Raw genomic sequence first — 26,202 nt, 5'->3', positions numbered from 1 at the left:
TTAGTTGCCCCACGGCATGTGGGAATCTTCCCGGACCAGGGCTTGAACCCGTGTCCCCTGCATTGGCAGGTGGATTCTTAACCACTGCGCCACAAGGGAAACCCCTTTAATACTAATTTTAATGCCCTAATTTACAAAATTTAGTTATCAAGATTACTCTTTCAGATTCTGTAGTGTGAACCTGTGTTTCACAAAGTCTGACTGTGGAACTGGCAGCAACAGAATCTTGGAATTAAAATATGAATTGGGATCCTGAAGCCAACAGGACTTGCTAAATGTTACACCTTTCAAGCCACCTGCACCTCCTGTCGTAATAAAACAACAGCAACCCAAGAAGGGAAGAGAGCTCAGTGTTGATGGGATGTGTACTCCTCCCACAGGGACTGTTCTGGTGCTTCCCATGAATTATCTCATTTAATACAACCAGGAAATAAGCAGCGTCACTGCCCTCATTTTACAGAGAAGGACATGGGGGTGGAGAGAGCCGGATGACCTGGTCAGGGGCTCACAGCTGTGTGGGAGCAATGACTTGACGCCAGAGCCCCGTCTGTAAGAGCAGCTGCCTAGTATCACAAAACGGGAGGGATTTGGGATTCTATGGCGATGGAATCCACCCTAAGCTCTTCCTGGTGTCATAAACATAGTGGCGCTCGTGGGGCCAGAGTCCTGTGTTAGGGAACTGGATTCAGTTGAATTTCAGCAGCAAGCGATGCCACAGCATCCTCACGGCCACATGTCAGCATGTTCCTGAGATGACGCATCCATCCTTCAAGCTGAAAACAACTTGCCTACAGATTTGTTCTTGAGGTCTTAGACCAGGAAAGGGAAGATTTATCAGACCTGTGCTCTAAAGAGATTTTGGATGGTTGTTGACAAGATCAATACCGATTTTGTGGCTGTTTGGTGCAGACCTGACCCTTCATTCCTCCTGAGTTGGGGGTGTGATTGGTGACAGAGCCGAGAAGGGGAGCCTAGGTTTCCCATGAGAAGTGCTCTCCCACGGGCATGGGCCGTGCTGGGAGCTGCGTGGAGCTCGCGGGTCTCAGCTCCATACTCTATACATAGATAAGCTACGATGGTATAGATGTATTAAGAGAATAAGTCAGTATGTGCACACACACACATGGTTTTTAAAAATTAACAAACCAGGCTATATCTTCCATTCCACAATCTTAAATCCCACCTCAAGTTTCTTCTCCAAGAAACAGATTATGAAGGTATTTTTCTAGTACTGTGCTCCTTGAGCTCACAGAAACTGACATCAAACAAGCTTTAGTGTTAAGAGATTAAAGTTTTCAAGTGTTCAAGTACTTAGGTTAACTAAGGGAGAGGGGATCTGAGTGTGTGGACGCCCTCCTTCAAAAACAAAGGAGAATTCAGACTGTCCCCAGTCCTCATCTTTAGGCATCCTTCACTTTGGACGCTTTTCCAAGCTAAGATACTGATTTTTTTTTTTTTTTTTAAGTAATAACTCACGTTATTTTTAAGGGTTGAGAGGACATCATCACTAAGATAATGTAGGTTAAATGATTTGTAGTTTTACTGTTTTAACTAAAATTTACTTTATGACTTTTTCTTCTTAATATTTGCTTCTGTTCATTTATTTGTTTACTTTTAAACTTTTAGATAATTCTTTAAAGATAAATTGATAGATAGATTTTCAGGATATGTTTATAAGTAAAATAACCACTCATGATATTTGCAAAACATAGAGGATTTATTTTCCAAATAATAATGAACGGGGTATAGCTTGCCTAGTTTTTCATCTATAGTGCTTTCAAATCAAGCGTTTTTAATTTTGCTTTTTCTAAGATGGTTGGTTTTGAGTTGACTAGTAGATGTTCATGTCACTTCAGACACAGTATTTCCAGAAGCATTCAGAGGGAGTTCCACGTTTCTTGTATGGTTTCCTGATTCTGGCTAAAAGGTGACTCAGTAAAATGTTAGGATCTTGTCCTGAGAAAGCCTGAAATTAAAACAATCCAAATAAAAAAACAGGTTATCAATGAATTGAGTCCTACACACACAAATAGGAACCTTAGTTCAGATGTAGGACCTTTAAAAAGTGTTTTCTTGCTGCTTTATGGGATACAATTGCGGTGAGCGCCCAGCGTGTAGGCTCTGGAAGGTCTCCTTGTGCCCTACCTGTGGTCCATCCGGTCTGTTTAGCCCTGTGATTGCCGTGAATTTTCCTAAACCCTCATTGACCTATTTCTATTTAAATCTGTCAGTAACATGTTCTGTCCATTTACTGTCTTCTCTGTAAAGTAGGCCTTTTATTTGTCTTGAAATTAACTTCTTTAAGCATGGACCCTTAGTTTTCTTTTTTTTTTTCTAGGATTTCATGAGCAAATCCTAATCACCTTTATGATTTTAGAGTCTTTCATCAGAACCCTTCTGTTCGGAACAATATAAACATCTGAATGATAACGTTTAATGTAGAAGCCACCCCATCCCCTTCTGGGCGGTTTACCTGCCCTGGGGCCTCAGGTGGTGTACGCCATCTTCAGAACTGAGAGATTCCAGAGTATATTTTTATAAGGATGGTAATGGGTGCTACACCAAAAAAAGGTGTCTCTGGTCAAAATATTTGGGAAATGCTTGGTTAAAATTAAATATGCTTATCTCATTTCCTGGAGGCTTTAACATGCTAATAATGTACATAAAGAATTACCAGGACGGGAAGAGGGGCCAGAACCCAGGGCGTCACTGTAGCCTGGCTCGTGGGACTGGTATACCTGGAAAGCCCTTTAGGAGACACTAATTTAGAGTTTGAGGGGTTGATAATGATCAAATACAGATTTTTCTTTCAGTGTTTAAGGTCCTCCATTAACTGTGCACCATTTCTAACCATTTACTATTATCATTCGTCAATCCCAATCACAGTCTGTCTTCTGCACCCAAAATGGTTTCCTTCATATTCTGCTCTTTCACACGTATGACATCTCAGGGTTTTGACCGTGTCTTTCTTCTGTTTAGACATCATATGGCAGTGCTTGTCATACTTTATTTAATGTGCATAAGAATCACCTGGGGAATCTTGGTAAGATGCAGATTTTGATTCAGTAGGTGCTGGGGGGTGGGGTCTGAGAGTCTGCGTTTCTCACAAGCTTCCACGTGATACCAATACTGATGGTCCTCGGACCACGTGAAGATGATCAATGACACAGCACAAGTGGATGACAAACTTGAGGGCAGGGGCCTTATCTATTTTTTATCCTCTTAAACTCGTTACAATAATTTATCCAGAATGGGCACTGGATAAGTTCTTGTTGCATCCACATTTATATGGATCAAAATTTGGAACATGCTTTGAAGTAATACTGACTGACCAGTTATTTTAAGGTGTGATTTCTACCGAAAATGCTCGACTGGTTCATGAATTGAGGCTCCTCTAAAGTCAAGGCATAGAATGCTCACTTTTGTAACATAATTCTCATGATGGAGCTACTTACCTTTCTCACACTTCCTCTTGGGTAAAAAATGTTGGTACCGGCATCTGGAAAAGAGTATTTTGAAACCATTCATCATCAGATCTATTATTTCCATTTTATACTTGTCTTATTTAAAACACACAAAATAGAATATTCCTAAATCATGTCTAGTTTCTGATTTTCCTTTTTTTCACACCACAGTGATACTTACTTGAAGGAAGATAGGCAGGCACCTGGTTCTTTCTCGCTTCCGGAATTCACAAAGGGCACTGCATTTCCCTAAGTTAGCAGTTCAGTAGTTTATCAAAAATATTTTATAACAAGTGAAATTCTTTCTACTAAACAAGGTCTATTAAAAGACTCCATTTTGTTTCCAGAATGTCCTGAGCATTTGTATCAGTGCTGGGAGGAATACAGTGACAGAGAAAATAGTAAAAGCTGCCATTTCATGGATTACTTTGTGTGCCACTGTGCTGAACGTTTTACTTGCATTTTCTTATTGACTGAACTTCACAATAACCCCATGAGATGGGCATTTTTATCATTCCGTTTACTGGTTTAAGAAACTGAGGTACAGATAGATTAAGTAATTTGGTTAAGACTTGAGTAAGTGGGAAAAAAGGATTGTAAATTTCACTTATTGAAAACTGGGATAATGCCCTCCTTCCCCCCAAAATAAAAGTCCATACAGAGAACAAATATACTGAGGGACCAAGTAGAGCAGGATGCTTGGAAGGAGTTGCTGAGAAAAAGAAAACAGAAGATGTCAGAGGAAGTCTTTATGCCCGGAGGGGAGAGTGTTGGGTAACTACCTCATTTTATATAGCTGATCTTTATATTCCAAAACAGGATTTTACCTCATCTAATTGATGAAAACAGGGAGTAAATTCAGTGGCAAGAAAATCAGACGCCGGTAAACACAAGAATCATTTTACCTGCTTTCCTAAGACCATCTCCTGTCTCTGCACCTGACATCTCTGGCAGCATCTGCAGAAGGGAAGCTCTTTCCAGCTCATCCAAAGTTGATCTGACATCTTCAGGTGCTACACGGAGTAGAAATAGATATTAGCAACTCAGCTGATTCTTCAATCAGTTCTGTTCCTTATTGTCTTTTGGGGGGTACCAGGGACAAGGAGATAATACTAGAAAAACTTCAAATACTAAGTTCCGGGTTTGTCGTCAGTAGTATTTTAACCGAGAAGTGGAAATGCTACAGTCCAGTTCACAAGCCAGCAGAACAGGAAATCAAACGTGTGACTCTCATTCTGATTCCTCCTGCCTGTGTGGCCTTGCCAGGCTGCTCACTGCCTTGAATAAGAGGGTAGGGCTGAGCCACAGGGTCAGTGAAAAAGCACTTCCACTTACAAAGTGATTCTTCCTCATTTCTATTTACCTATTGCTGCCTTTTGCCTTTTGCTTTTAGACATATGGGTGGTGAAATTGGAGTGAGAGGAAAAATAAAGGAGTGGTTTTCTAAAAGACAGGATTGTTAAGGTTCTTCCTGTAAAGCGAATAGGATGGCATCACCTCTTATCTGTCTGGCCTCCAAGATTTAGACACAATTGTCAGGAAAGAGTCAGCTTTAAAATACTCTTTAAAGAAGTGGATAGCAACATTTTCAGGGTGAAATTTGGTCAGCTTAGTGGCATAGAAGATGCATGGTAAGTGTGTGCAAGGTGTGTGGGAAGTGAGTGTGAGGTCTGGTGAGCAAACTCTGGACCCTGGCAGAGCAATCTTGGCCAGGTGCTGCAGTGGGGAGATCGGAGCTTTTGGGGAGTCCTGTACTCTCCACTTGCTTCACTAAGGCTTCCAAATCCTCAGCTACAACCTTGACTGGGAAACAAAGAGCAAGCCATTGTGAAGGCTTCTGGGCACATTCCCAGTACTTCTGAAGAATATGAATGAGAAATCTATAAAATTCTGAAGAATATGAATGAGAAATCTATAAAATTCTGAAGAATATGAATGAGAAATCTATAAAATTCTGAAGAATATGAATGAGAAATCTATAAAATTCTGAAGAATATGAATAAGAAATCTATAAAAGTTGGCCACACATCAATGTTTATGTCATGAAGGATCATTTATGGAGAAACAAATAAGTGGGAAAAAATTTCAGGCAAAAACTCTAATGTAAGCTGCCACCTGTTAAGAATTTAAGTGAGATGCTACACTCATCTAAGTTTGGAAAAATCATAATCATGATATGTAATTTTTTGCAGATGACAGTAATATCTGAATGTTCATTCTTGGTTTCATCTTATGCTTTTCACTGTTCTTTTTTTTAAATAGCAGAGAATCAATACAGTTAATGCCCGATTTAGCCATTAAGATGACTGCCACGTATGAGTTCAGTGACTGTGGAAGCTGACTGATAGTGCATGAATTAGAGCTTGACAATTATCAGAAAGCTGCTTGAGAGAAACTTTAGAGAGTAGAAATTATAAAATCAATGGCTTAGAAGAGTTTTTTTCCTTTATTAAAAAAAAAGTCTAAAGTATCCACAATTAAAGACAAGTTAAAATGTTTATGAACCTAATACCCAAGCACCAGCCTTTTCGTTTCTTAAACTAAATTAAGAGCTAACAGCACAATAAGTATCTGCTTGACTGATACACTTTAAGAGAATTCAACTTAGAATTGAACTGAATGAAACATCAATCAAAAGGAAAACATAAATGTACTTGGAAAATCTGTGTCATCCCTAGCCCCAGCTAGTCACTTCTTTATTTTTTAATAAATATTTTTGTTTCGTATAACACATGTCAGATGATTACTTTTTAGCTTAAAATAAGATACAATAAAAATATTTTAACCTATAATTGGAACAACCAATTCTGCATTCATCCAGCTCATTTAAAATAGAAACTAAAAGCAATGATGGTTTAAATTTAGTGCCATTTTCAAAATTGAAAAAAAAAAAAGCTGATCAAAATAACTTAGAGATATAGAAGTGACATTAAATAAGCAATGTTACCCTTCTACTTTTACATTTTAGAAAGGAAAAAAAAAAACTGTATCCATTACTGACTCTGAGATGTGTTGTAAGGATCCTCAGAATTATTTTCATAGCTGGGACTATTAATTTCACAAGACTCCTTTAAGAAAGAATTTTCATTCTTATCTCTAACATTGCATTTAAGACCCTTGAAGACTGTTTCAAGACTGACATAAAGGAAAGAAACCATTTTACCTGAGAGCTGCAGGGGTTCTTCCCTGGAGTCAAGGACAGGAAGAGACCAGAGAGGATTTAAGCATCCTATGAAAAGCAAACAGCAGGAGACCAGCTTATACATGATTGGCAGGAGACAGAGGTCTTCCTTCTCGGCTTCTGTTTGTCAGAACTTTCAACTTGCTTCTTCTCGGGGATATAGCTCAGTGGGAGAGCATTTGACTGCAACTTGTTCCTTCTCATTCTGTGATCAGCGATTATATATATTATCCTATGACCTCATATCATCCCCTACAAAAAAATAAATAAATAAATTTATTGGCTATGAAGGCTGAAGGACAATCACTTTGCATTGATGTAATTTTTCAAAGTAGCAACTCATAGACAATAAATTTACTGTCTTGTTGCCTAGTGTACAAAATAGGTATTAAATAAAGAACAGTTACGTTTATAAATCTGGCAAAAGGAGTAACTGAGAGCAATAAATCATGAGTTAAAGAAAGGATAAGACATGAGTTGAAGTGGCCAAGGCAGAGACATGGATTTATGAGTCCTACCCAGCAGGAGTATTGTGGAGCATGGCAAGAAATGTGTTATTTCCTTTTTTTAATCTTTTGTGAATGAATAGATGAATCGTCATATTGTTTTGGGGACTGCCATGCCTGAAGAATGACAATGTGTGGAATAAAACTCAAAACCAGTTATTTATTTTTAAATAGTGAAGATAAGTTAAATGCATAGCAAACATTCAGGCTCAAGGCAAGTTGTGTACATACACTAGGCCTCACATAGAACTACGAGTATAAGGGTCTTCAGAGAAGGGAAATAACTTTCCTTAAAGTTGGATGTTACACATTAAAGAGGATGAAGAACAAGCCTGAAAACCTGGCCGATAAATATTTCCAGAATTTCACTGCTCTCCCCCACCTCCACTCTGCCTGGCGGCTGCCAGCCTGAATCGTTGCAGTAGCCTCCTTGCAAACATCTTCAAGGCTGCATTCTGCCCACCAGTCTCATCTCAAAACAGCACAGTGATGCTATTACCATGTTAAGTTAGGTCACATCAGCTCTTTGCTCAAAACCCTGTACTGGACCTGAACGTAAAAGTTAAAACTAAAGAATTTCTAGGAAAAAAAAAAAATAAATGAACACCTTCACAACCTGAGGGTAGGCAAATATTTCTTAGACATGACACCAACCATATAAGAAAAGAATGGATAAACTGGACTTCATCAAAATTAGAAACATCTGCTCCTTGAAAGATACTGTTAGGAAAATGAAAACGCCAACCACAGCTGTGAGAAAATATTCACAAAACAAATGCCAGACTAAAGACTTCTCCAGTATATGTATAAAGAATCCCAACTCAATAAGTCAGCAACCCAATTAAAAGAATGAGCAAAAGGTTTTTTTGTTTGTTTGTTTGTTTTTCACACACACACACACTGTATTTTATTTTTACAAGAGATAAATAGACTGACACCAAGCATTGTAAATGGATGACCACAACAAAAGCAACAATGATTGCAATTACCAAACACGAAACACACTCATACTATGTCATAATATTGACATTCAGTCCAGTAATCCTCCATGAGCAAAAGGTTTGACATGAAAACATACATCCAACAAACACCTGTACACAAATGTTCATAGCTGTAAATAACTAAATAACCCAGGTGTCCATCAACAGGGGACTGGATAAATAAGCTGTGCTACATCACACAGTGGAATTCCACTCAGCAATGCAAAGGAACTACTGATAAACACAACATGGACAAACCTCAAAAACTTTATGCTGAGTGAAATGAGCCAGACCCAGAAGAGTACATATTGCATGAGTCCATTTACATGAAGTTCTAGGACAGGCAAAATGAATCCGTGGCATCAAAAAACAGCTCAGTGGGCTTCCCTGGTGGCGCAGTGGTTGACAATCTGCCTGCCAATGCAGGGGACATGGGTTTAGCCCTGGTCTGGGAAGATCCCACGTGCCGTGGAGCAACTAGGCCCATGAGCCACAACTACTGAGCCTGCGCGTCTGGAGCCTGTGCCCCGCAACAAGAGAGGCCCGCGCACCGCAATGAAGAGTGACCCCCACTCACCGCAACTAGAGAAAGCCCTCGCACAGAAACGAAGACCCAAAACAGCCAAAAAGAAATATAAATAAATAAATAAATTTATAAAAAAACAAACAAACAAAAAAAACAGTTCAGTGAGAGATGGAGGGTTGACTGTGGGGAGACAAAGAACTTCTGGGGATAATGAAAATGTTCTATACCTTATCAAGGCAGTGGTTACCTTGGCCAAAACTCATCAAACTGGGACTTCCCTGGTGGCGCAGTGGTTAAGAATCTGCCTGCCAATGCAGGGGACACGGGTTCGAGCCCTGGTCCAGGAAGATCCCACATGCCGCGGAGCAACTAAGCCTGTGTGCCACAACTACTGAGCCTGCACTCTAGAGCCTGTGAGCCACAACTACAGAGCCCGCGAGCCACAACTACTGAAGCCCATGCACCCTAGAGCCTGCGTGTTGCAACTACTGATGCCCACGTGCCTAGAGTCCGTGCTACGCAACAACAGAAGCCACCGCAACGAGAAGCCTGCGCACCGCAACAAAGAGTAGCCCCTGCTCGCCGCAACTAGAGAAAGCCCACGCACAGCAACGAAGACCCAATGCAGCCAAAAAAACAAAAACAAAGTCATCAAACTGTACACTTAAAATGGGCACATTTTATCGTACGTAAATGATACCTACATAAAGTTGATTGGTTTTAAAGATTTAAAACCACTGTCTCCTGACTTCAATTTCACTTCTTCCGATACCGCTCTCCCCCGACAACTCCACTCCAGCCACGCTTCCTCCTTACTACTCCCTGAACGTGCCCCTGCCTCAGGGCATTTGCAACTCCTGCTTCTCCCTCCCCTGGATTGCTCTTTCCCTAGATGTGGTGCCTGGCTCTCTTCCTCACCTCCTTCAAGTGTTTGCTAAAACATCACCTCCTACGTGAGGAATCCCCCAACCCTGCTATTTAAAGTTGCAGTGAGCCCACCCCCAGCATTCCTCATCACTCTTGCCTTGTTCTGTTTTTTCCACGGCACGAAGCTCCCTCCAGCACATTATATATTTTATATAGTTATTATACAGAGTAGGCACTCAATAAATATTTGTCGAATCCGTGAATGGGGTGCCAACCACAGGTCAGGCCTTGTTGAGAGTAAAGAGCTGTGAACAAAAGGAAAAGAAGTTTCTACTCTTATGACCTTCCTAACCGGAGGAGACAGACCACACATCAAATAGACACTATGATCATTTTTTATTGCCATGAAGAGGAATAAAGCCTAGTGCAGAGATGCTGCTGTAGGGCAGGTGGTCGGGGAAGATGTTGTTTCATACGGGGCATCCAGGAGGCCCCTGGGAAGGGGCAGAGGCCCAAATGAAGTGCGGGAGTGATACGTTTGGAGGCTCCCGCATAGGAAATCGAGGAGGGGTGATCAAGGAAGCAGGAGGAGCACTAAAAGAAGAGTCCCGGTGCTGGTGGGGGAGTGGGGGCCACGCTGCTGACAGGCTGGGACACCGTCCAGCTCGGAGCGCTGATACGGGCTGCATGGGGGTCACTGGTGTTTCGACAGGGCGATTTCACACAACCTGTCTGGTGAGGTGGAAGGTGGTAGTCTTATTTCAGGCTCATCTCCTCATTCAGCAGACATCTCAGCACCTACCATGTGCCAGCACTGCTGGGGGGAGGACACAGTTGTGGCCCAAGAGGACAGAGATGGCTCTCAAGAACCTGACAGCAGGAATGGGGCCACCAGAAACCACTTAGATCCAGCTTAAGAAAACAAAATGTATTGGAAAGTCATGGGATAGCTTCCAGGATCTGAAGAACTGTGCAGTAGCAGTACCCAGAGTCCCCCTGGGGCTCTGCTGGAAAAAAAAAAAAAAAAAAAAAAGCTGGGCTTTTGATGAACCCCCTTGCAGGAGAATACCTAGGACAGCTATTTGCAAAGGAGAGGATTGTGGCCTCAACAGACATCCCAAATGGAACACATTATGGCAAGAGCTAAAATATATTTATACCCAGGAAGCTTGCTTTCAGAAATATACCCTAAGCTAATAATACCACAGAAGCAAAAAATTACCTGAAGGCATCATCTGAAGCCTTATCTAGAGTGGAAAAGACATTAAATCAAAGGTTGCAAACTCAAGTGCATATAGGAATCAAGAGGTGATAATGTAAATGAGGGAGGCAGGCTTGGAGAATGACAATAGGGAGTAGTGGAGTCTGTAGCAAAGTGGAGAACATATGCTCTCTCCAAAGGTGGATGGATTGCAGCTGCCAAGCCTGAAGGTTATAAATCTGAATCTAAGGGTAATCCATGATATCCTTGGCAACTAATTAAAAATTTTAAAGAACAACAGCTACAACAAAGTCCTAGCTAGCACTATGTGTTTCAAAGCAAACACATCCACACAGCATAACTCAACCTACATGCACCCAATTCTGGCCCAAACGCCCAACATAACTGCTTGAGTTAGTATAGAGGTTATCAACGTGTAATTTTAGTAATCATTAACATAGTAACTAAAAGATTATAGGAACTTGGGCAATAGAATAATGTTAACAAATTAGAACGTAAGATGATTGACACTGTGAAAAAGATGACTGTGGACAAGAACTGTTTAATATGTAACATAAAATTGAAAATAGTTGTGTGAGGGTAAAGGATTTTTTTTCTTTTCTTAAAATGCTATTTTGCACATACATATAAAACATATATGTAAAAGTATATGTAGCATATATAACATATATGTATTACATGTGTGGGCATGCATGCATGTGTGTGTATGTGTAAGCACTCATGAAGTAAAGTCCTGCCAAGAGGTGGGGAAGCAGGCAGGCTGAGACTGGGGGTTTGTGGGTGCCCCTCGAGGACTTTCAGAGAGGCGGGGTGAACGCCAGACCGCTCCCTCCCCTGTGGAAGGGGCAGTCTGCCAAGCGTTGTCATTCTCTGGTGACTCAGGGGTACTTCTGACAGTTATTAGTGGTGATTTTACAGCATGGCCTAATTAAGTTACGACTCAAGCTTAAGCTTAAAAGAAAATTAGCTTCTTTCCTTCAACAGACCATCAAGGACAATGTCACCTTGTCCCAGAAATGTCCTGAGCACGTCACTCAATCCTAACGGTCCTCCGGCAGAGCAATATGACTTCACGTTCATGAACGTGTATGAACAACGACCACTTTTTAAGAGGTGGGATTCCTTTCACTAGTTGCAAATTACCTTTGTTTAACCAGAGGGGTGTTTTTTGTGTCACATAGAAGCAAACCGTTAATAAGACATGTTTTGGGTGACTTGTGCCCATAGAGCAGCAGTACCTATTGGACAAGTACAAAAGTCACAAACCTCTTTTTAGTCCTTGTGTTGAAATTAATCTAAGTTCATCTGCTCTGCTGCCATATTTACCCTTTCGTAACGTGGGCAGAACTTTTGAATATAGTATCTACATTGATTGTCCCCGCTTGTGAGGGCTCCTTGAGGAGAAATTGATGGGAAGTGACTTTGGCAAGTGTTTGAAGCCTGTTCAGTACATTCTTGGTGATGACTAACTCTCCTAATTCAGGATGAACCGTCAGGAATGGGCTTGTGCCCTTCAAATACTGCAATAGTATGCCATTCTTTTAGGCCGACCCTGGTCTGTGGAAGTTCAGAATCAGATGTTCAGCTGATGTTGAGGTTGTTTCAGATGTCATGGGATCCACTTTTATTTTTGTTCGTGTAAAAATCATAGGTTATAGGCTCTCAGATATAGATTTAATGTATATTAATTAAAATTCTAAATTTACCCTCATCTATTAGCTACAGCCTTAATTTGTATTAAATTATATCTCAGGTAACCATTTTGTATAAACGGTTACTGAATGCCTGCCTTGTCGGTTGCATGACAGCAATAAACTGTGGGACTTGAAGGCTTCTCGGCAGAATCAGGAGGGTTTTGCAGGAGAGGTGGACAAGGGACAGGTGAGGGAACAGCCTAAACCAAGGCCTAGAGGATGTGTCACGCAAGTTTGCAAAAGGCTGGACACAGCTAACGAAGACCAGAGGGATTGGCAGGACCGGGTCACATCACCAAGTCAAGGAATTCGGATTGTCCTTTAATAGCCATGAGGAGACAATGAGGGGTTTTAAACAAGAGAGTCATGTCATTCACTTGTTCATTCAACAATATTTATTGAGCACCTAGCATGTGCCAGGTACTGTTCAAGATACAAAACTAAACAAAGCCTCAGAGTTTACTCCCAATGCATCAGGTGGTGACAAGTGCCATGAAGAACTAAGTAGGCTTAGGAGGGTGATGATGGAGGGGCTACTCTATATAAGAGGTCAGCATAGAAGGAAATGAGGAGAGTGTCATACAGCCATCTGAGAACAAGAGCATTCCAGGCAGTGGGAATAGCAAGTGCAAAGGCCCTGGGGTAGGATTGGGCTATGCCTGTTTGAGCAACACCCAGGAGGTCAGCGTGGCTCAAGCAGAGTGATCAAGGGGGAAAAGGTGGAAGTTGAGAACAGAAAGATGGTAGAAGGACAGATCTAGGTTTTTAAGGACTTAAAACAGCCTTAAAGTGAGTAGGATAGGAATCCCATTTGGAGGAATAGTATGACACAGTGTGAATTATGTTTTAAAAAGCTCACTCTGGCCACTGTGTGGGGAGGAGACTGCAAGGGGGACAGGGTAAAAGCAGGGGGACCACCGTCTGGAGATGAGAACTAGGGGTGGTGAGAAGGGACAGATTCTGCAATTATTTTGAAGGAACAGCCAGCGGGATTTGCTGGTGAATTGAAGGTGAAAGATACATCGAGGATGACCCCAAAGTTATTGGCCTAAGAACCTGGAAGGGTGGCGTCACCTGCAACTAAAGTGCAGGAGCAGGTCTTCAAGTGATGTCGAGTGGTTTAGACACGATAGTATGGGGGTGCCTATTAGACACCCAGGGGAGAGGTCAAGAGGGCAGCTGGATCCATGTGGGGTCCAGGAGGAAGACCTGGGCTGCAGATAAAACTTGGGAGTCATCAGACAGTATCTAAAGGGATCGGGTGCATGAATCACCAAGGAAGTGAAGGTGGAGAGAAGAGAGGATGGTGCGGGCCCAAGAGCCCCACGGGGAGACATGGAGGAGCCAACAAAGGGGCCACCGGGGGGCCAGTGAGGGAGCAGAGAACCGAGGAAGAGGCCCGATGAAGACAGCGTTTCTAGAAGGAGGGAAGGATGGTCCACGTCAAAGGCTGCAGACGAGGAATAACTGGGGCGGATCCAGGTAGCAACACAAAGGGTCTCGCAACTTCGACCACAGCAGTTCTGGTGGCATAGAGAGTTGAAAGGCTGATTGGAGTGGGTTCAAGACAGAATGGGGAGGGACTTCCCTGGTGGTCCAGTGGGTAAGACTCCATGCTCCCAATGCAGGGGCCCAGGTTCGATCCCTGGTCAAGGAATTAGATCCCGCGTGCATGCAGAACCTAGGAGTTCACATGCTGCATGCTTCAACTAAAGAAGCCCTCATGCCACGGCTAAAGATACCACATGCCGCGACTAAGACACGGCGTTGCCAAAATAAATAAATAATTTTTTATTTTTTTTTAAAGAGAGAGAATGGGGAAAAAGGAAGTAGAGACCATGAACAGAAAACTCTTTTAGGGAGTCTTGTTGTGAAGGGGGGCAGAGAAACGGGAGAAGCAGCTGCTGAGGACCCAGCGTCAGGACAGAGGTGGTTAGAGAAGTGCCGTGTCACAGGTGGTCTTCCGGCTGTAGGTACGACCACATCTGCCATTTGCACGTGGCGCCCTCACGTGGTGACCTATGTGGCCAAGCTGAGTGCCTGGTGCCTGAACCACTCCCTTGTCCCACCTCCACTGGCCGCAAAGAGCCCACTTCCTGGGGGCCGGGGTAGAAGCAAGTGGACCCACGGACATGGTTGTGCACAGCTCCCAGCACGTTTGTGAGTGTGAAGAACATGCAACAGCAAGCACAGCTGTTCACAGTTCTTTCTGGTGGTAACCAGGTTCTGAACTTCAGGATTCCCCTGGGTGCCAATTGACCAAACACTGCTTTATTATAAAAAAGCTCTTCATTCTGAGAAAAGTCTTTATAGTGGCTTAGTGGGCCACACCTCATCTCTTACGGTTCTCCACCTTGCTCACTCCCCTCCAGGCATGCTTCCACCTCAGGGCCTTTGCACTGGCTGCCCCTTCTGCCTGGAATGTTAACCCCAAATATCTACATGGCCAACTCGTTCATCAACTTTGAGTCTCTGCTCACGGGTCCTGCCTGCCAACGCTTATTTAAAAATCACACCCTGCCCTTTCCTCCCCCTTACGCAGTCTATTTTAAATGTTTTCATTCATCATGTTTGATTTACTTAATATGTTTATTGGGGTTATTATGAAGGCAGGGACTCTGTTTTGCTCACTAATGTATCCCAAGTGCCTTGAACAGCGGCTGGCACATGGTGGGTCTCAAACACTATTTGTTGAATGAATGAATTTTTGGAAATCCTTTTAGCCTGGTGCATGAGTTCTGTGTTTATTTTCTTCCAGCTGAATCTTATTGTCTCAGTCATTTAGTGCTGTGTAAGAAACTACCCCAAAATCTAGTGGCTTAAGACAACAACGATTTTATTGGCTCCTGATTCTGCAGGTCAGAAATTTGGACTGGGTTGTTCATAGGAGGTAAAGAGTCTGCTGCTGTTGTTTGGATCATTCACATGGCCCTGGCTTCTAAGAGGACCTCACTTGCCTGGCTGGAGGCTGGTGCTGGCTGGCAGCCAGACCTCCCTGTCCACTTGGTCACTCATCCCCCAGGAGGCTGGTCCTGGAGCCTTCACGTGGCATCTCAGGGCAGTGCAAGGGCAAGCATGGAAGCTGCAGGGCTCTTGAGACCCCGGCTCAGAAAACCTCAAGGTCACTTCTACTGCATTCCCTTCATGAAAGCAAGTCCTCATGCCAACCTACATTCAAGGGGTGCTGTATTAGTTTACTGGGGTACTTAAACAACAGAATTATTGTCTCACAGTCCTGGAGGCTGGAAGTTCAAGAACAAGTTGTTGGCAGAGTTGGTTACTTCTGAGGCCTCCCTCCTTGGCGTGTAGATGGCCAACTTCTCCCTGTGTCCTCACATGGTCTTTCCTTTGTGTGGGTCTGTGTCCTAATCTCCTCTTCTTGTAAGGACACAAGTCCCATTGGATTAGAGCCCACCCATATGAGCTCATTTAAGCTTAACCATCTTTTTAAAGGCCCCAACTCCAAATACAGTCACATTCTAAGGTACTGGGTTTAGGACTTCAACATATAAATCTGGGGGGGACACAATTCAGCCCATAACAAAGGGGGAGAGAAACTTCATTTCTTGGTGGAGGAACTATTGCAATCTACCCACTTACCAAACTGGCCACTGTCCACTTGCCCAACATAGAAGATGTCTGCTTCCAGAGCCTCTTCTCAGCTCAGAGTGGACAGGAAGTCAGACCTGGGGCTGGTTTGGAAGTGCTTCTGTTCAACACCCCTGCAAGGACTTCAGATCAGCATGGAGGGCAGAGGGTGAGGAAACAAAATCAGAAAGCCAAATGCTTGTGAGGCAGGGCCCTCAGGAGAAAGTCCACCCCCTCCCTTCCAAAGGAGTCTCCAGCCCTGTCCTACTCTGGTTTTGGCCCAGCTCTCAGGACCACCTTTGGCTGGACACCTGTCCCCTGCCTCTACAGTTTCTTCTTTGCTCATGATGCTGTTTGCCTTGTAGAAATCAACCTCATCCTTAAGACCCAGCCCGAAGGCACCCTGTGCTTGCTCCCTCCTAGGGGAGCCCATGGGAAGAAGACTTATCAAGTGGTGCACCCACCTCTCTCCTCCGTTGCTGTGGACTGAGTGCTTGTGCCTCCCAAATTCGTATGTTGAAGCCCTAAACCTCAAGGTGATGGTGTTGGGGTGGGGTCTTTGGGGAGGGGGGTGATTAGGTCATGAGGGTGGAGCCCTCATGAATGTGATTAGTGCCCTTACGAAAAGAAACAGGAGATGCACCCCAATGTTCATTGCAGCACTATTTACAATAGCCAGGTCATGGAAGCAACCTAAATGCCCATCGACAGACGAATGGATAAAGAAGATGTGGTACATATATACAGTGGAATATTAGCCATAAAAAGGAACAAAATTGGGTCATTTGTAGAGATGTAGGTGGATCTAGAGACTGTCATACAGAGTGAAGTAAGTCAGAAAGAGAAAAACAAATATCATATATTAACGCATATATGTGGAACCTAGAAAAATGGTACAGGTGAACCGGTTTGCAGGGCAGAAATTGAGACACAGATGTAGGGAACAAACATATGGACACCAAGGGGGGAAAGTGGCGGGGGGTGCTGGTGGTGGTGTGATGAATTGGGAGATTGGGATTGACATATATACACTAATATGTATAAAATGGGTAACTAATAAGAACCTGCTGTATAAAAAAATAAATAAAATAAAATTCAAAAATTCAACAACAAAAAAAGAAAGAAACATGAGAGAGATGATCTCTCTCCACTAAGTAAGGACACAGCAAGAAGGTGGCTGCCTGCAAACCAGGAAGAGAGCCCTCACCAGAACCCAACCACGCTGGCACCCTGATCTTAAACTTCCAGCCACCAGAACTGTGAGAACTAAGTGTAGGTTATTTAAACAGCCCACTCCAGGGCATTCTAGACATGTATGGAAGGTGTTGGCCAACCATGCCAGGCACCATGTCAGGCACCGTGCCAGAGTGTTCATGTGTCATCCCATCAAATCCCACAAATCACCTTCATCCCCCAGGGCTGACCACAGTGGTAGGCACAGAACAGGGGCTCTGTTAACAATGATCAGCTGAAGTTCAAAATGCATTATCAATTCCCATTGTGAGGAAAAAAAGGGGAAACCCTCAAAATATGAAGAACTCAACACAAGTAGATGTTTGCTGATTACAGGAAAGATGTATTAAATCAGACCCAGAAAAAAAAATTAGAAGAGAAATTAACACAAAATAACCCAACTGTTCAAAATTTTGCTTCTTCCCAGCACAATAGCTTCCACAATCTGGAAACAAACTCCAGCAAGTCTCCTAGGAAAAGTTTTCCTTGTGCTCTTCTGCATTCCAGAGGGTCTATTAATGAAGGGGTCTTCCAGAATAAGCACCTCCTAACATGTACCCATCTCTACTTTAACAGCAGAGTCATTATGTTAACACCCCCAGCTAATTTACTGCAAATGGGAAGCTGGCTCTCCCTCGAAGGCACACGTTTTTGTCAAGCCCAGGGATGAAGCCCCGTCCAGTTGCAGAAGGATTATCTTGAACTTTTTAGATCTAATTTCCCTTCAGACTCAGAGTTGGCAATTTTACAGTCCTTCCACCAATATCTGTTGAGACAAGCATGTGAGTGCCCAGCCCCATCACGTCCAACAGTTTGGACATTGCTCTGGTGGCAGCCAGGGCCCATCCAGTCCAGCAGAGTCCACAGGCCTGTCTGCCCCAGTGAGAGTCGACAAGCCCACATCTCTGAAGACAGCCTAGAGAGGCTTGGCACTTCCTCTCTAAATGGAAAAATAATAATGATGATGCCAAGGTTTATGCAGGTGTCCCAGGCTCTGTGCATCATGGACAGCACATGCCCAAGTGTCCGGGAGGGAGGTACAGAGCCACAGCGGCATACCTGCTTTTCAGAGGATGGAAGTGAGGCTGCCCAAGCTCCCAGAGCTGGTCAGCACTGAGACTGCCACGGAGACCCAGGTCTGGCTGGGCTATCTTGCTGTATTTGACATCCCTCGAATGTCCCACCCCTGACATTGTTGGAAGTCGGGGATATGTAGCCAATCCCGTTCGAGGAGAGCCCTGGGTGCTCAGGGGTCCCTCCACTGCAGGATGCCAGGGGGACCGGTTTTGTGGAATTGGACCAGTGTGGCTTGCCCACTCCTGCTCTGAAATGGGGGTGACCACATGAGAAAATGGCTACATTCCCAAAGATCGGAGCACAATTCAGTGGGCCTAGATTTTTTATAAAGCACTTTGAGAAACAAGTCCATACGTTTGCCTTAAAAATGATGCATTTCTATGGGACCTTGTGGGCAGCAACAGATGGGCTGATGCTTCTCTTTCAGGCATCACTTTTCCAGCAAAGACGTCCATCTCCATCCTTGTGACCTAGAAAACCATTTCTCAAAGAAAGATGAGCCGCCAAAGTAATGACGCTCTGGGTCTGGATTTAATCCACTAGGGCATGCGTCACGCCCCGCGAGTGATGGCGGAAGAGGAAGGGTGACGGATAAATATACACTCTATTTATTGATTTGATTCATCCAATTACACAGGAAGCTTGTTTAGGAGAGGTTCAAGAGAATGACTCAAGTGTCACCTGAATGATGCCCAAAGGGCTTCAGCCAGCATGTTTGTCAATATTTCTGATATTAGAGGAGACTTTCAGCTAGAGAATATTAATCGCGACTGAGAGCTTGGTGTGAAGTTAAGTGGAAATGAAAAGTTCAGAAAAGATCCACAGGGGATAGGTCGATGAGAATTGGTGCTGAGATGAACTGAACCAACTGGGTGACTTTATTTAACGATTATTATTTCTACTTTCCATCGTTAACTCATATGTAATGGAAGGCAGGCTATACCCTTGATACTTCCAGTGCATTTCATTTTTTAAAAAATATTTATTTATTTATTATTTATTTATTTTGGCTGTGCCAGGTCAATGCTGTGGTACTCGGGATCTTCGCTGCGGCATGTGGGCTCTTAGTTGAGAGACCCCTGCATTGGGAGCACAGAGTCTTACCCACTGGACCACCAGGGAAGCCCCTTCCATTGCATTTCAAATCTAATCATCAAAACCAAATTCTGCACATGCCTCAGAGTCCCCGATTCACAGGAGTACTGGGTTTTTCAGGCAAGAAAACCCTCTTGTCCCCCGGAACAGTAACTAAGCTTTGATTTCCAAAGTTCTCCTTTAGCCTTCTCTGAGATCAGAATTTAGTTTACCCGAGTCCTCCTGGGTAAAGACAGGGGGAGAAGATCTCTCCTCAAGTTTCAAAAAAACACAGAATATCAAATTATTGTTTCAGTTCAAATAATTTCATTTTGATTACTTCTTTATTGTAAACATCTTCTTGCCAACAACCACCAAGAGTACACCTGCAGCCAGAAAACGTTGCGTTTTTTGATTCGTTTCATAGAACCCTACACCATGAGAACCACAAGAGATTGGAAAGGGCTTTAAGGATTTGAGTTGGGTGACGGGGGGTGGGGGGGCGGGTGGGTGTCCAAGGAAGCAAGGCTTTGCTCTGGATTGGATGCTGTCAGGAAGCAGGGATGAGTCTATGCTTGGATATCCTACTAATTCTTATCCAGAAGGTCAGGAGGCTAAACCCGTAATTGGAAAAGAAGCAGCCGTCTATTATATTAGCCAGGATACAGGATGTTGGATCATTTTTGTGGTTCTCACAATGTTCTTGCTTTTGTCTGAGCAGAGGTGACCTCGGGGTGCTCTTGTTTTTGTCTTGGGCCAGCATGGACGCAGGGTGCCCTGTCTGATGGTGTTCCGTGAAATCATAGATGTTCAGCAGAAGGACATTAAGGCCCAGGCCACCCCACTGTCCATTTCCTCCTGCCATTCATCCATGTACTAGTTTCCTCAAATACGGAATAGGGTTCCTTTCTCTGTGATTTACAAGCAGGAACTCATTTCATCAAATGCTGCCTTCAGACCCTCCCTCACCTTCCGTGCAATGGCTTTTGCACTCACCCTGCAATGGCTTTTCTCCACAGCCCTCCAACATGCTGTGGGGATATTTACCTCGGTTTATTTGGGGTCTGTAAGCTCCATAGGGGCAGGGCTGTCTATTTTGTTCCTTCTTGTATCCTCACTGCCTGGAACACAGCAGGTGCTCAATAAATATTTGTTGCCCATTAGTTAAAGAACATATCTGTATGATAAATACATGCCTGGCCAAAACACATCTGTTTTTTTTTCTAGTGGAACGTTCCAAAGTCCTGATCCCTGGGGCCACTCTTCAAAAGATAGTTAGGAGTAGTTCCATCTGCCCACCCACCAACCATCCATCGTCCATCCACTCATCGAAACATCCAACCATTTACCCACACTTCACCCATCCATCTGCCATCCATCCACCCACCTACCCACCCATCCATCCATCCACCCACCCACCACCTATCCATCTATCCACCCACCCAGCCACCCATCCATCCCCTCACCCATCCATCCACCTACCCATCCATCCATTCTTCACCCATCTTCCACCCACCTATCCATCCACCCTCTCTTCATCCACCATCCATTCATCCCACCATTTATCTGTGCACCCATCCATCCACCCACCCACCGATCAACCATCCATTCATCCCCCAATTTATCTATGCACCCATCCATCCACCCACCCACCAGTCAACCATCCATTTATCCATTTGCACCCCATCCATCTGTGAAAATAAAAGAAACCTCATTTAAAATGGAGTCAGGAAGCCCTGAATGGGGAGCTGTTATGCAAGTACACTCACGGAAAACTACATAACCAAAAGGAAGACAGAAGATAAGTTATTTTGACCAGGAAGGGCATGTTTCACATAGGAATTTCATCTCCTGTTAAAGAGAAGGAAGGAAGATCCCTCCCTACCCAACTGCAGCCAATGAGAAACCGTCACAACTCTTGTTTTTCTCCAGTGAACTTTTGTTCAAAGCAACCCTCCACTATTGCCTCCTAAAACCTAATAAAAGCTAACCTTCCCTTTTCTCCAGACTGGCCTATGGCTCTCCACAGCTTTTTTGTCTCTAATTGTAATTCCTCCACTATTCCCAATTAAATTCGACTCTGCTTTTATAACTTGTCAATTATTTTATTTAAGGTTGACACACGCATCCATCCATCATCTACTTATAGCTTTTAGGGGTTTGTACATCATTCTTACTCAGAAAGTTAACATCTTTGGAAAGTTTCCCAAAGGTAAGTTCTCCTTTCTTGTGTCCTCCTTGTCCGTGTGTCCTCGTCCTGGGCAGTCCCTGTGCGTCCATAGTGCTGCTTTGTCAGGTGCTTGGCTAACACCTGGGCTGGGCCGTTGGGTTTGGGAAGCGGACCCTGGTGGTCTGAGACTGGGCTTCCCTCCAGCCTCGTCAAGTACGAGGTCCTGCTGCCCTGGAAGTGCAGGAGAAGGCCCGGCATAGGGCGACCTCGGGGGCAGGGCTGGGAGGGTAGACTCGGGGTCCGCAGGAGGGCGCCACCTCCTGCACCACCCGCCAATCCATCACACGCCCCCGACGCGGGTTCTCTTAGGCCAGGGTGGGGCGGGGCCTGGGGTGGGCGTGTCAGGGGGCGTGTCGATGTGTGGGGGAGTGGCGGAGCCCGGCGAGGCGCGGCCAAGTCCAGGCGGCTTTGGGACTGGTTGGGAGGAGACGGAAAAGACGAGGCGGGGCCAAGGCTCGGCAGGATCGGGGCGTGGCCTGGGTGGAAGAGGCGGGGCCAATGCAGGGACGGGGGCAAGGGGCGTGGCTAGGGTCAAGGCCTTGGTGGGCGGGGCGGAGCTAGGTGCGCCAAGTCAAGGCTGCACAAGGCCTCCCAGGACTGTGTGGGCAGAGCCAGACACCTGGGATAGGAGCTCAGGGGGCCAGAGCCCCGGGAGGTGTGGTGGTATCTCAGCCCCTGACTGGTGGGGCTGGATGGGCCCCCGTTTCTTGCTCCAATCCTGAGATCAAGGGATCTAGTCTCTCGAGCCCATCAGGAGTCACCTGCACGGCACCTGTTCTGAGGTATAAGGTATCCCGGATGCACAGGTGTTAAGTCTCTGTCCCTGCGGGCTTGCGCTCTCCCCGCGCAGGTCTGACACGAAGTGCTTCTTGCCCACGTCGGGTCTCTGGAACCTCAGAGGCTTTCAGGCCTCTTTCCTTTCCTGCCGTCCAGATCGCTCGCTCCAAACGCATCTCTGCCCAGGCTGAGGGAATAGATGGCAATTGGCCCCAAGTGACGAAAATGACTAATATTTATCAATTATAGGGCTTCCTTATATCAGATTTTAAACAACACCACAGTTTTATCGTAAATAAACGTTTTTAAAGGAATTAAACCAATATTATTTAGAAAGTTAATTCTGAAGCCCATTTCTGGATTTTATAATAGAAGTTAAGTATGGTCATAATTGTACTCTATGGCTCCTATAATTGAAGGTAAATAAAAATGGATTAATTTCACAGTCAGAATTACAGAAGGATGTATTTTTGCCTTATTAAAGAATTTTTATACTTCATATTTAGTTGTATTTTTGCACCTAATTAAGATTTTTGAGTCACCACATGGGAATAAAAATTCTTTTTGAGAAATTGCTAAAGAAAATTTTATGGTTTTGCTTTTTGGTAAAAGGCATTGTTATAACATAATTTTTAAAATATACAGTATTTACAAGTATTCCCATTTACAAAGTCCTGAGAAATATTTGTTCTTAATGTTCTGTGCCATTTGATGGACTTATGTTTTCACACAAAATTGGACATAGCTGCAGACCAATTAATGGTCATCCCTGCTGGGAAGCCTTATGTACATGACACTCCTCTGAACAAATTCACATCGATCTAATCTACAGTTTCCAAAACAAAATGATAATCTAACAACAGCGTTTCATTCAAAGAAAAAAACTGAAATATGCTTTGATGTGACCGTCATAGCCTGCTGAAGATGGAGTTGTCTGACAATATGGAAATCTTATTTCTGCATTTGACCTACATTTTACTTTTTATATTTTTATTTCAGGCACAAGGAATGAATGTAGGGATTTCAGTAGCCCTCCTGGAAGAAACAAAAAATAGGGAGAATAATCCAAAGGTGAGAACATTCTGGAGGAAGAAATTGATTATGCAAATGTCATATAAGGAAGCCTGATGTCACTTTATGGACCTCATCAATATTTTTCTTCTGAAGGGAAATATCCTCCTATTTTAAAAAATTCATTGACAGTTGTTGGCTATGTTCTTATTTTAATAACATGATACAGCACATTTATTTCCCTTCTTCGTTCTATTTTATCAGAATAAAACAACAACGAAAGTGAATTTCCTCTTGTGTACTTGTTGATTAAGAACTTTTCCTTTGCAATCCCACCATCTTTTGAAACTGGACCGATAGCTTAGATTGGACTCAGATGAATGTGGATTTCTTTATTTAAAAAATTTTCATTTATCTAATTTTAAATTAGCATGCAGTGAAATGTACGCTTTTTGCTAAACAGTTCTATGAGTTTTGACAAGTTGATAGTTGTGTAACCACCATCACAATCAAGATACAGAATAGTTCCATCCACACTCCAGAATTCCTTCATGCTGACCCTCTGTGGTCAGTGCTTCCTCCCACCCATATCCTTGAAATCCCGTTCCCCATCCCTAAAGTTTGCCTTTGGATGAATATCATCTAAATGGAATCATGTAGTACATAACCTTTTGAGTCTGGCTTCTTTCATCCAGCATAAAGCATTTGAGATTCATCTGAATCAGTATTTCAGTTCTTTTTATTACTTTGTAGTATTCCACTTACTTGTGGTGCACAATTTGTTTATTCATTCACCATTTGAAGGGCAGTCTCTGGCAATTATGAGTAACACCGCTATAAATGCCAACATACAAATTTTGTGTCACTCTAAACATTTTTTCACTTGGGAGAATGATTATATTTCTGGTGCTATTAATGTCTCTATCTATGTAATTTCTATTTATTTTGTTTGCTTGCTTGTTGTTTTTTGGGGGGGGGGGGTTTATTGAAGTGTAGCTGATTTACAATGCTGTACTAGTTCCAGGTGTATAGCAAAGTGACTCAGCTATATGTGTGTGTATGTGTGTATATATGTGTGTGTGTGTGTGTGTGTGTATATATATATATATTCTTTTTCAGTTTCTTTTCCACCATAGGTCACCACAAGACACTGAATACAGTTCCCACTGCTATACAGTGGATCCTTGTTGTTTATCTATTTTATAGATAGTACTGTGTATCTGTTAATCCCAAATTCTTAATTTATCCCTTCCCTTGTAATTTCTATTTCTAATTGTTCACTGCTAGTGTATAAAAATGCATTTGATGTTTGTATACTACTTCATGTCCTGTGACCTGGCTAAATTTACTTATTAGTTCTAGGAATTATCTTGTAGATTCCTTCTAAGCACTGCTTTAGCTAGAATCCACAAACTTTGATATGTTATATATTTTTTCATTCAGTTCAAAATATTTTCTGATTTTCCTTGTGACTTCTTGGCTCTTAGGTTATTTAGAAGTGTATTCCCCCTCCACCCCAGGTAGATATGTGGTTTTTTTTTTAATTGAAGTATAGTTAATGTACAATGTTATGTTAGTTTCAAGTATATAGCAAAGTGATTCAGTTATATATATATTATATATATATATATATTATATATATATATTCTTTCTCATATTCTTTTCCATTATAGGTTATTACAAGATATTGAGTAAAGTTCCCTGTGCTATACAGTAGGTTTTTGTTGTTTACCTGTTTTATATATAGTAGTGTGTATAAATTAATCCCAACTCCTAATTTATCTACCCCCACTCTGCCCTGTTATCCCCTTTGGTAATTGTAAGTTTGTTTCTATGTCTGTGAGTCTATTTCTGTTTTGTAAATAAGTTCATTTGTATCATTTTTTTAGATTCCACATATAAGTGATATCATATGATATTTGCCTTTAGAAGTGTATTTTTATTTCAAAATATTTTAGTGTTTTCCAGATATCTTTCTGGAATTGATTACTAGTTTAATTTCATTATGATCAGAAAATGTACTTCACATAGTTTTCTTTCAAGCTTGTTAATGTTTGTTTAATAACCCAAAATATGCTCTATTTTGATGAATGTTCCATGTGCACTTGAAAAGAATGTGTATTCTATTTTGGGGGTGGAATGTTTTGTAAATCTCAGTTAGACCAAGTTGATTTATAGTGTTCAAGCCAAGTAGATTTTGCTGATTTTCTGCATTTTTCAATTGTTGATTTTTGAGAGAGGAGTGTTGCAACCTCCAGGAATAATTATGAATTTGCCTTTTTAATTCTATCATGGTTTTTTTTTGAATTTTATTTTATTTACTGTTTTATACAGCAGGTTCTCATTAGTTATCCATTTTATACACATTAGTGTATATATGTCAATCCCAATCTCCCAATTCATCATCTATCATGTTTTGCTTCATGTATTTTGAAGCTCTTTTGCTCTGCATGCTCATTTAGGAATGGTGTGCCTTCTTGGTAGTTTGACCCTTTTATCATTATGTAATGTCCTTTTTCATCCCTGGTTACATTTCTTGTTCTGAAGTCTATTCTATGTTAATATAGCTACTCCATTTTCTTTTCACTAGTATTTTTATCCTTCTGCTGTTAACCTATCTCTGTCATTATATTTAAAGTGGGTTTCTTTAAATATAATGTATATTTGGGTCTTGTGTTTTTGTTTTGTTTTGTTTTGTTGGCCATGCCACGCAGCTTACAGGATCTCAGTTCCCCAACCAGGGATCAAACGCAGGCCATGGCAGTGAAAGCA

General features: G+C 42.8%; 1 protein-coding gene across 1 annotated transcript; it reads right to left on the bottom strand.

The window, feature by feature from the left end:
- Positions 1-166: 166 nt before the first annotated feature.
- UTS2 (urotensin 2) lies at positions 167-6,964 on the bottom strand. The gene is made up of 3 exons (XM_082378575.1): positions 6,628-6,964; positions 4,344-4,477; positions 167-1,966 (listed from the first exon to the last, which is right to left on the bottom strand). Exons 1-3 carry the CDS (start codon positions 6,728-6,730, stop codon positions 1,853-1,855), a joined length of 351 nt encoding a protein of 116 aa, XP_082234701.1. The 5' UTR covers positions 6,731-6,964; the 3' UTR covers positions 167-1,852.
- Positions 6,965-26,202: the final 19,238 nt, after the last annotated feature.

The sequence above is a fragment of the Balaenoptera borealis genome, assembly GCF_965194805.1.
Source record: "Balaenoptera borealis genome assembly, chromosome: 1".
In the NCBI taxonomy this organism is placed as follows: domain Eukaryota; kingdom Metazoa; phylum Chordata; class Mammalia; order Artiodactyla; family Balaenopteridae; genus Balaenoptera; species Balaenoptera borealis.
Note: the sequence above shows the minus strand (reverse complement) of the source record. Positions and strands in the feature narration are given on the sequence as shown.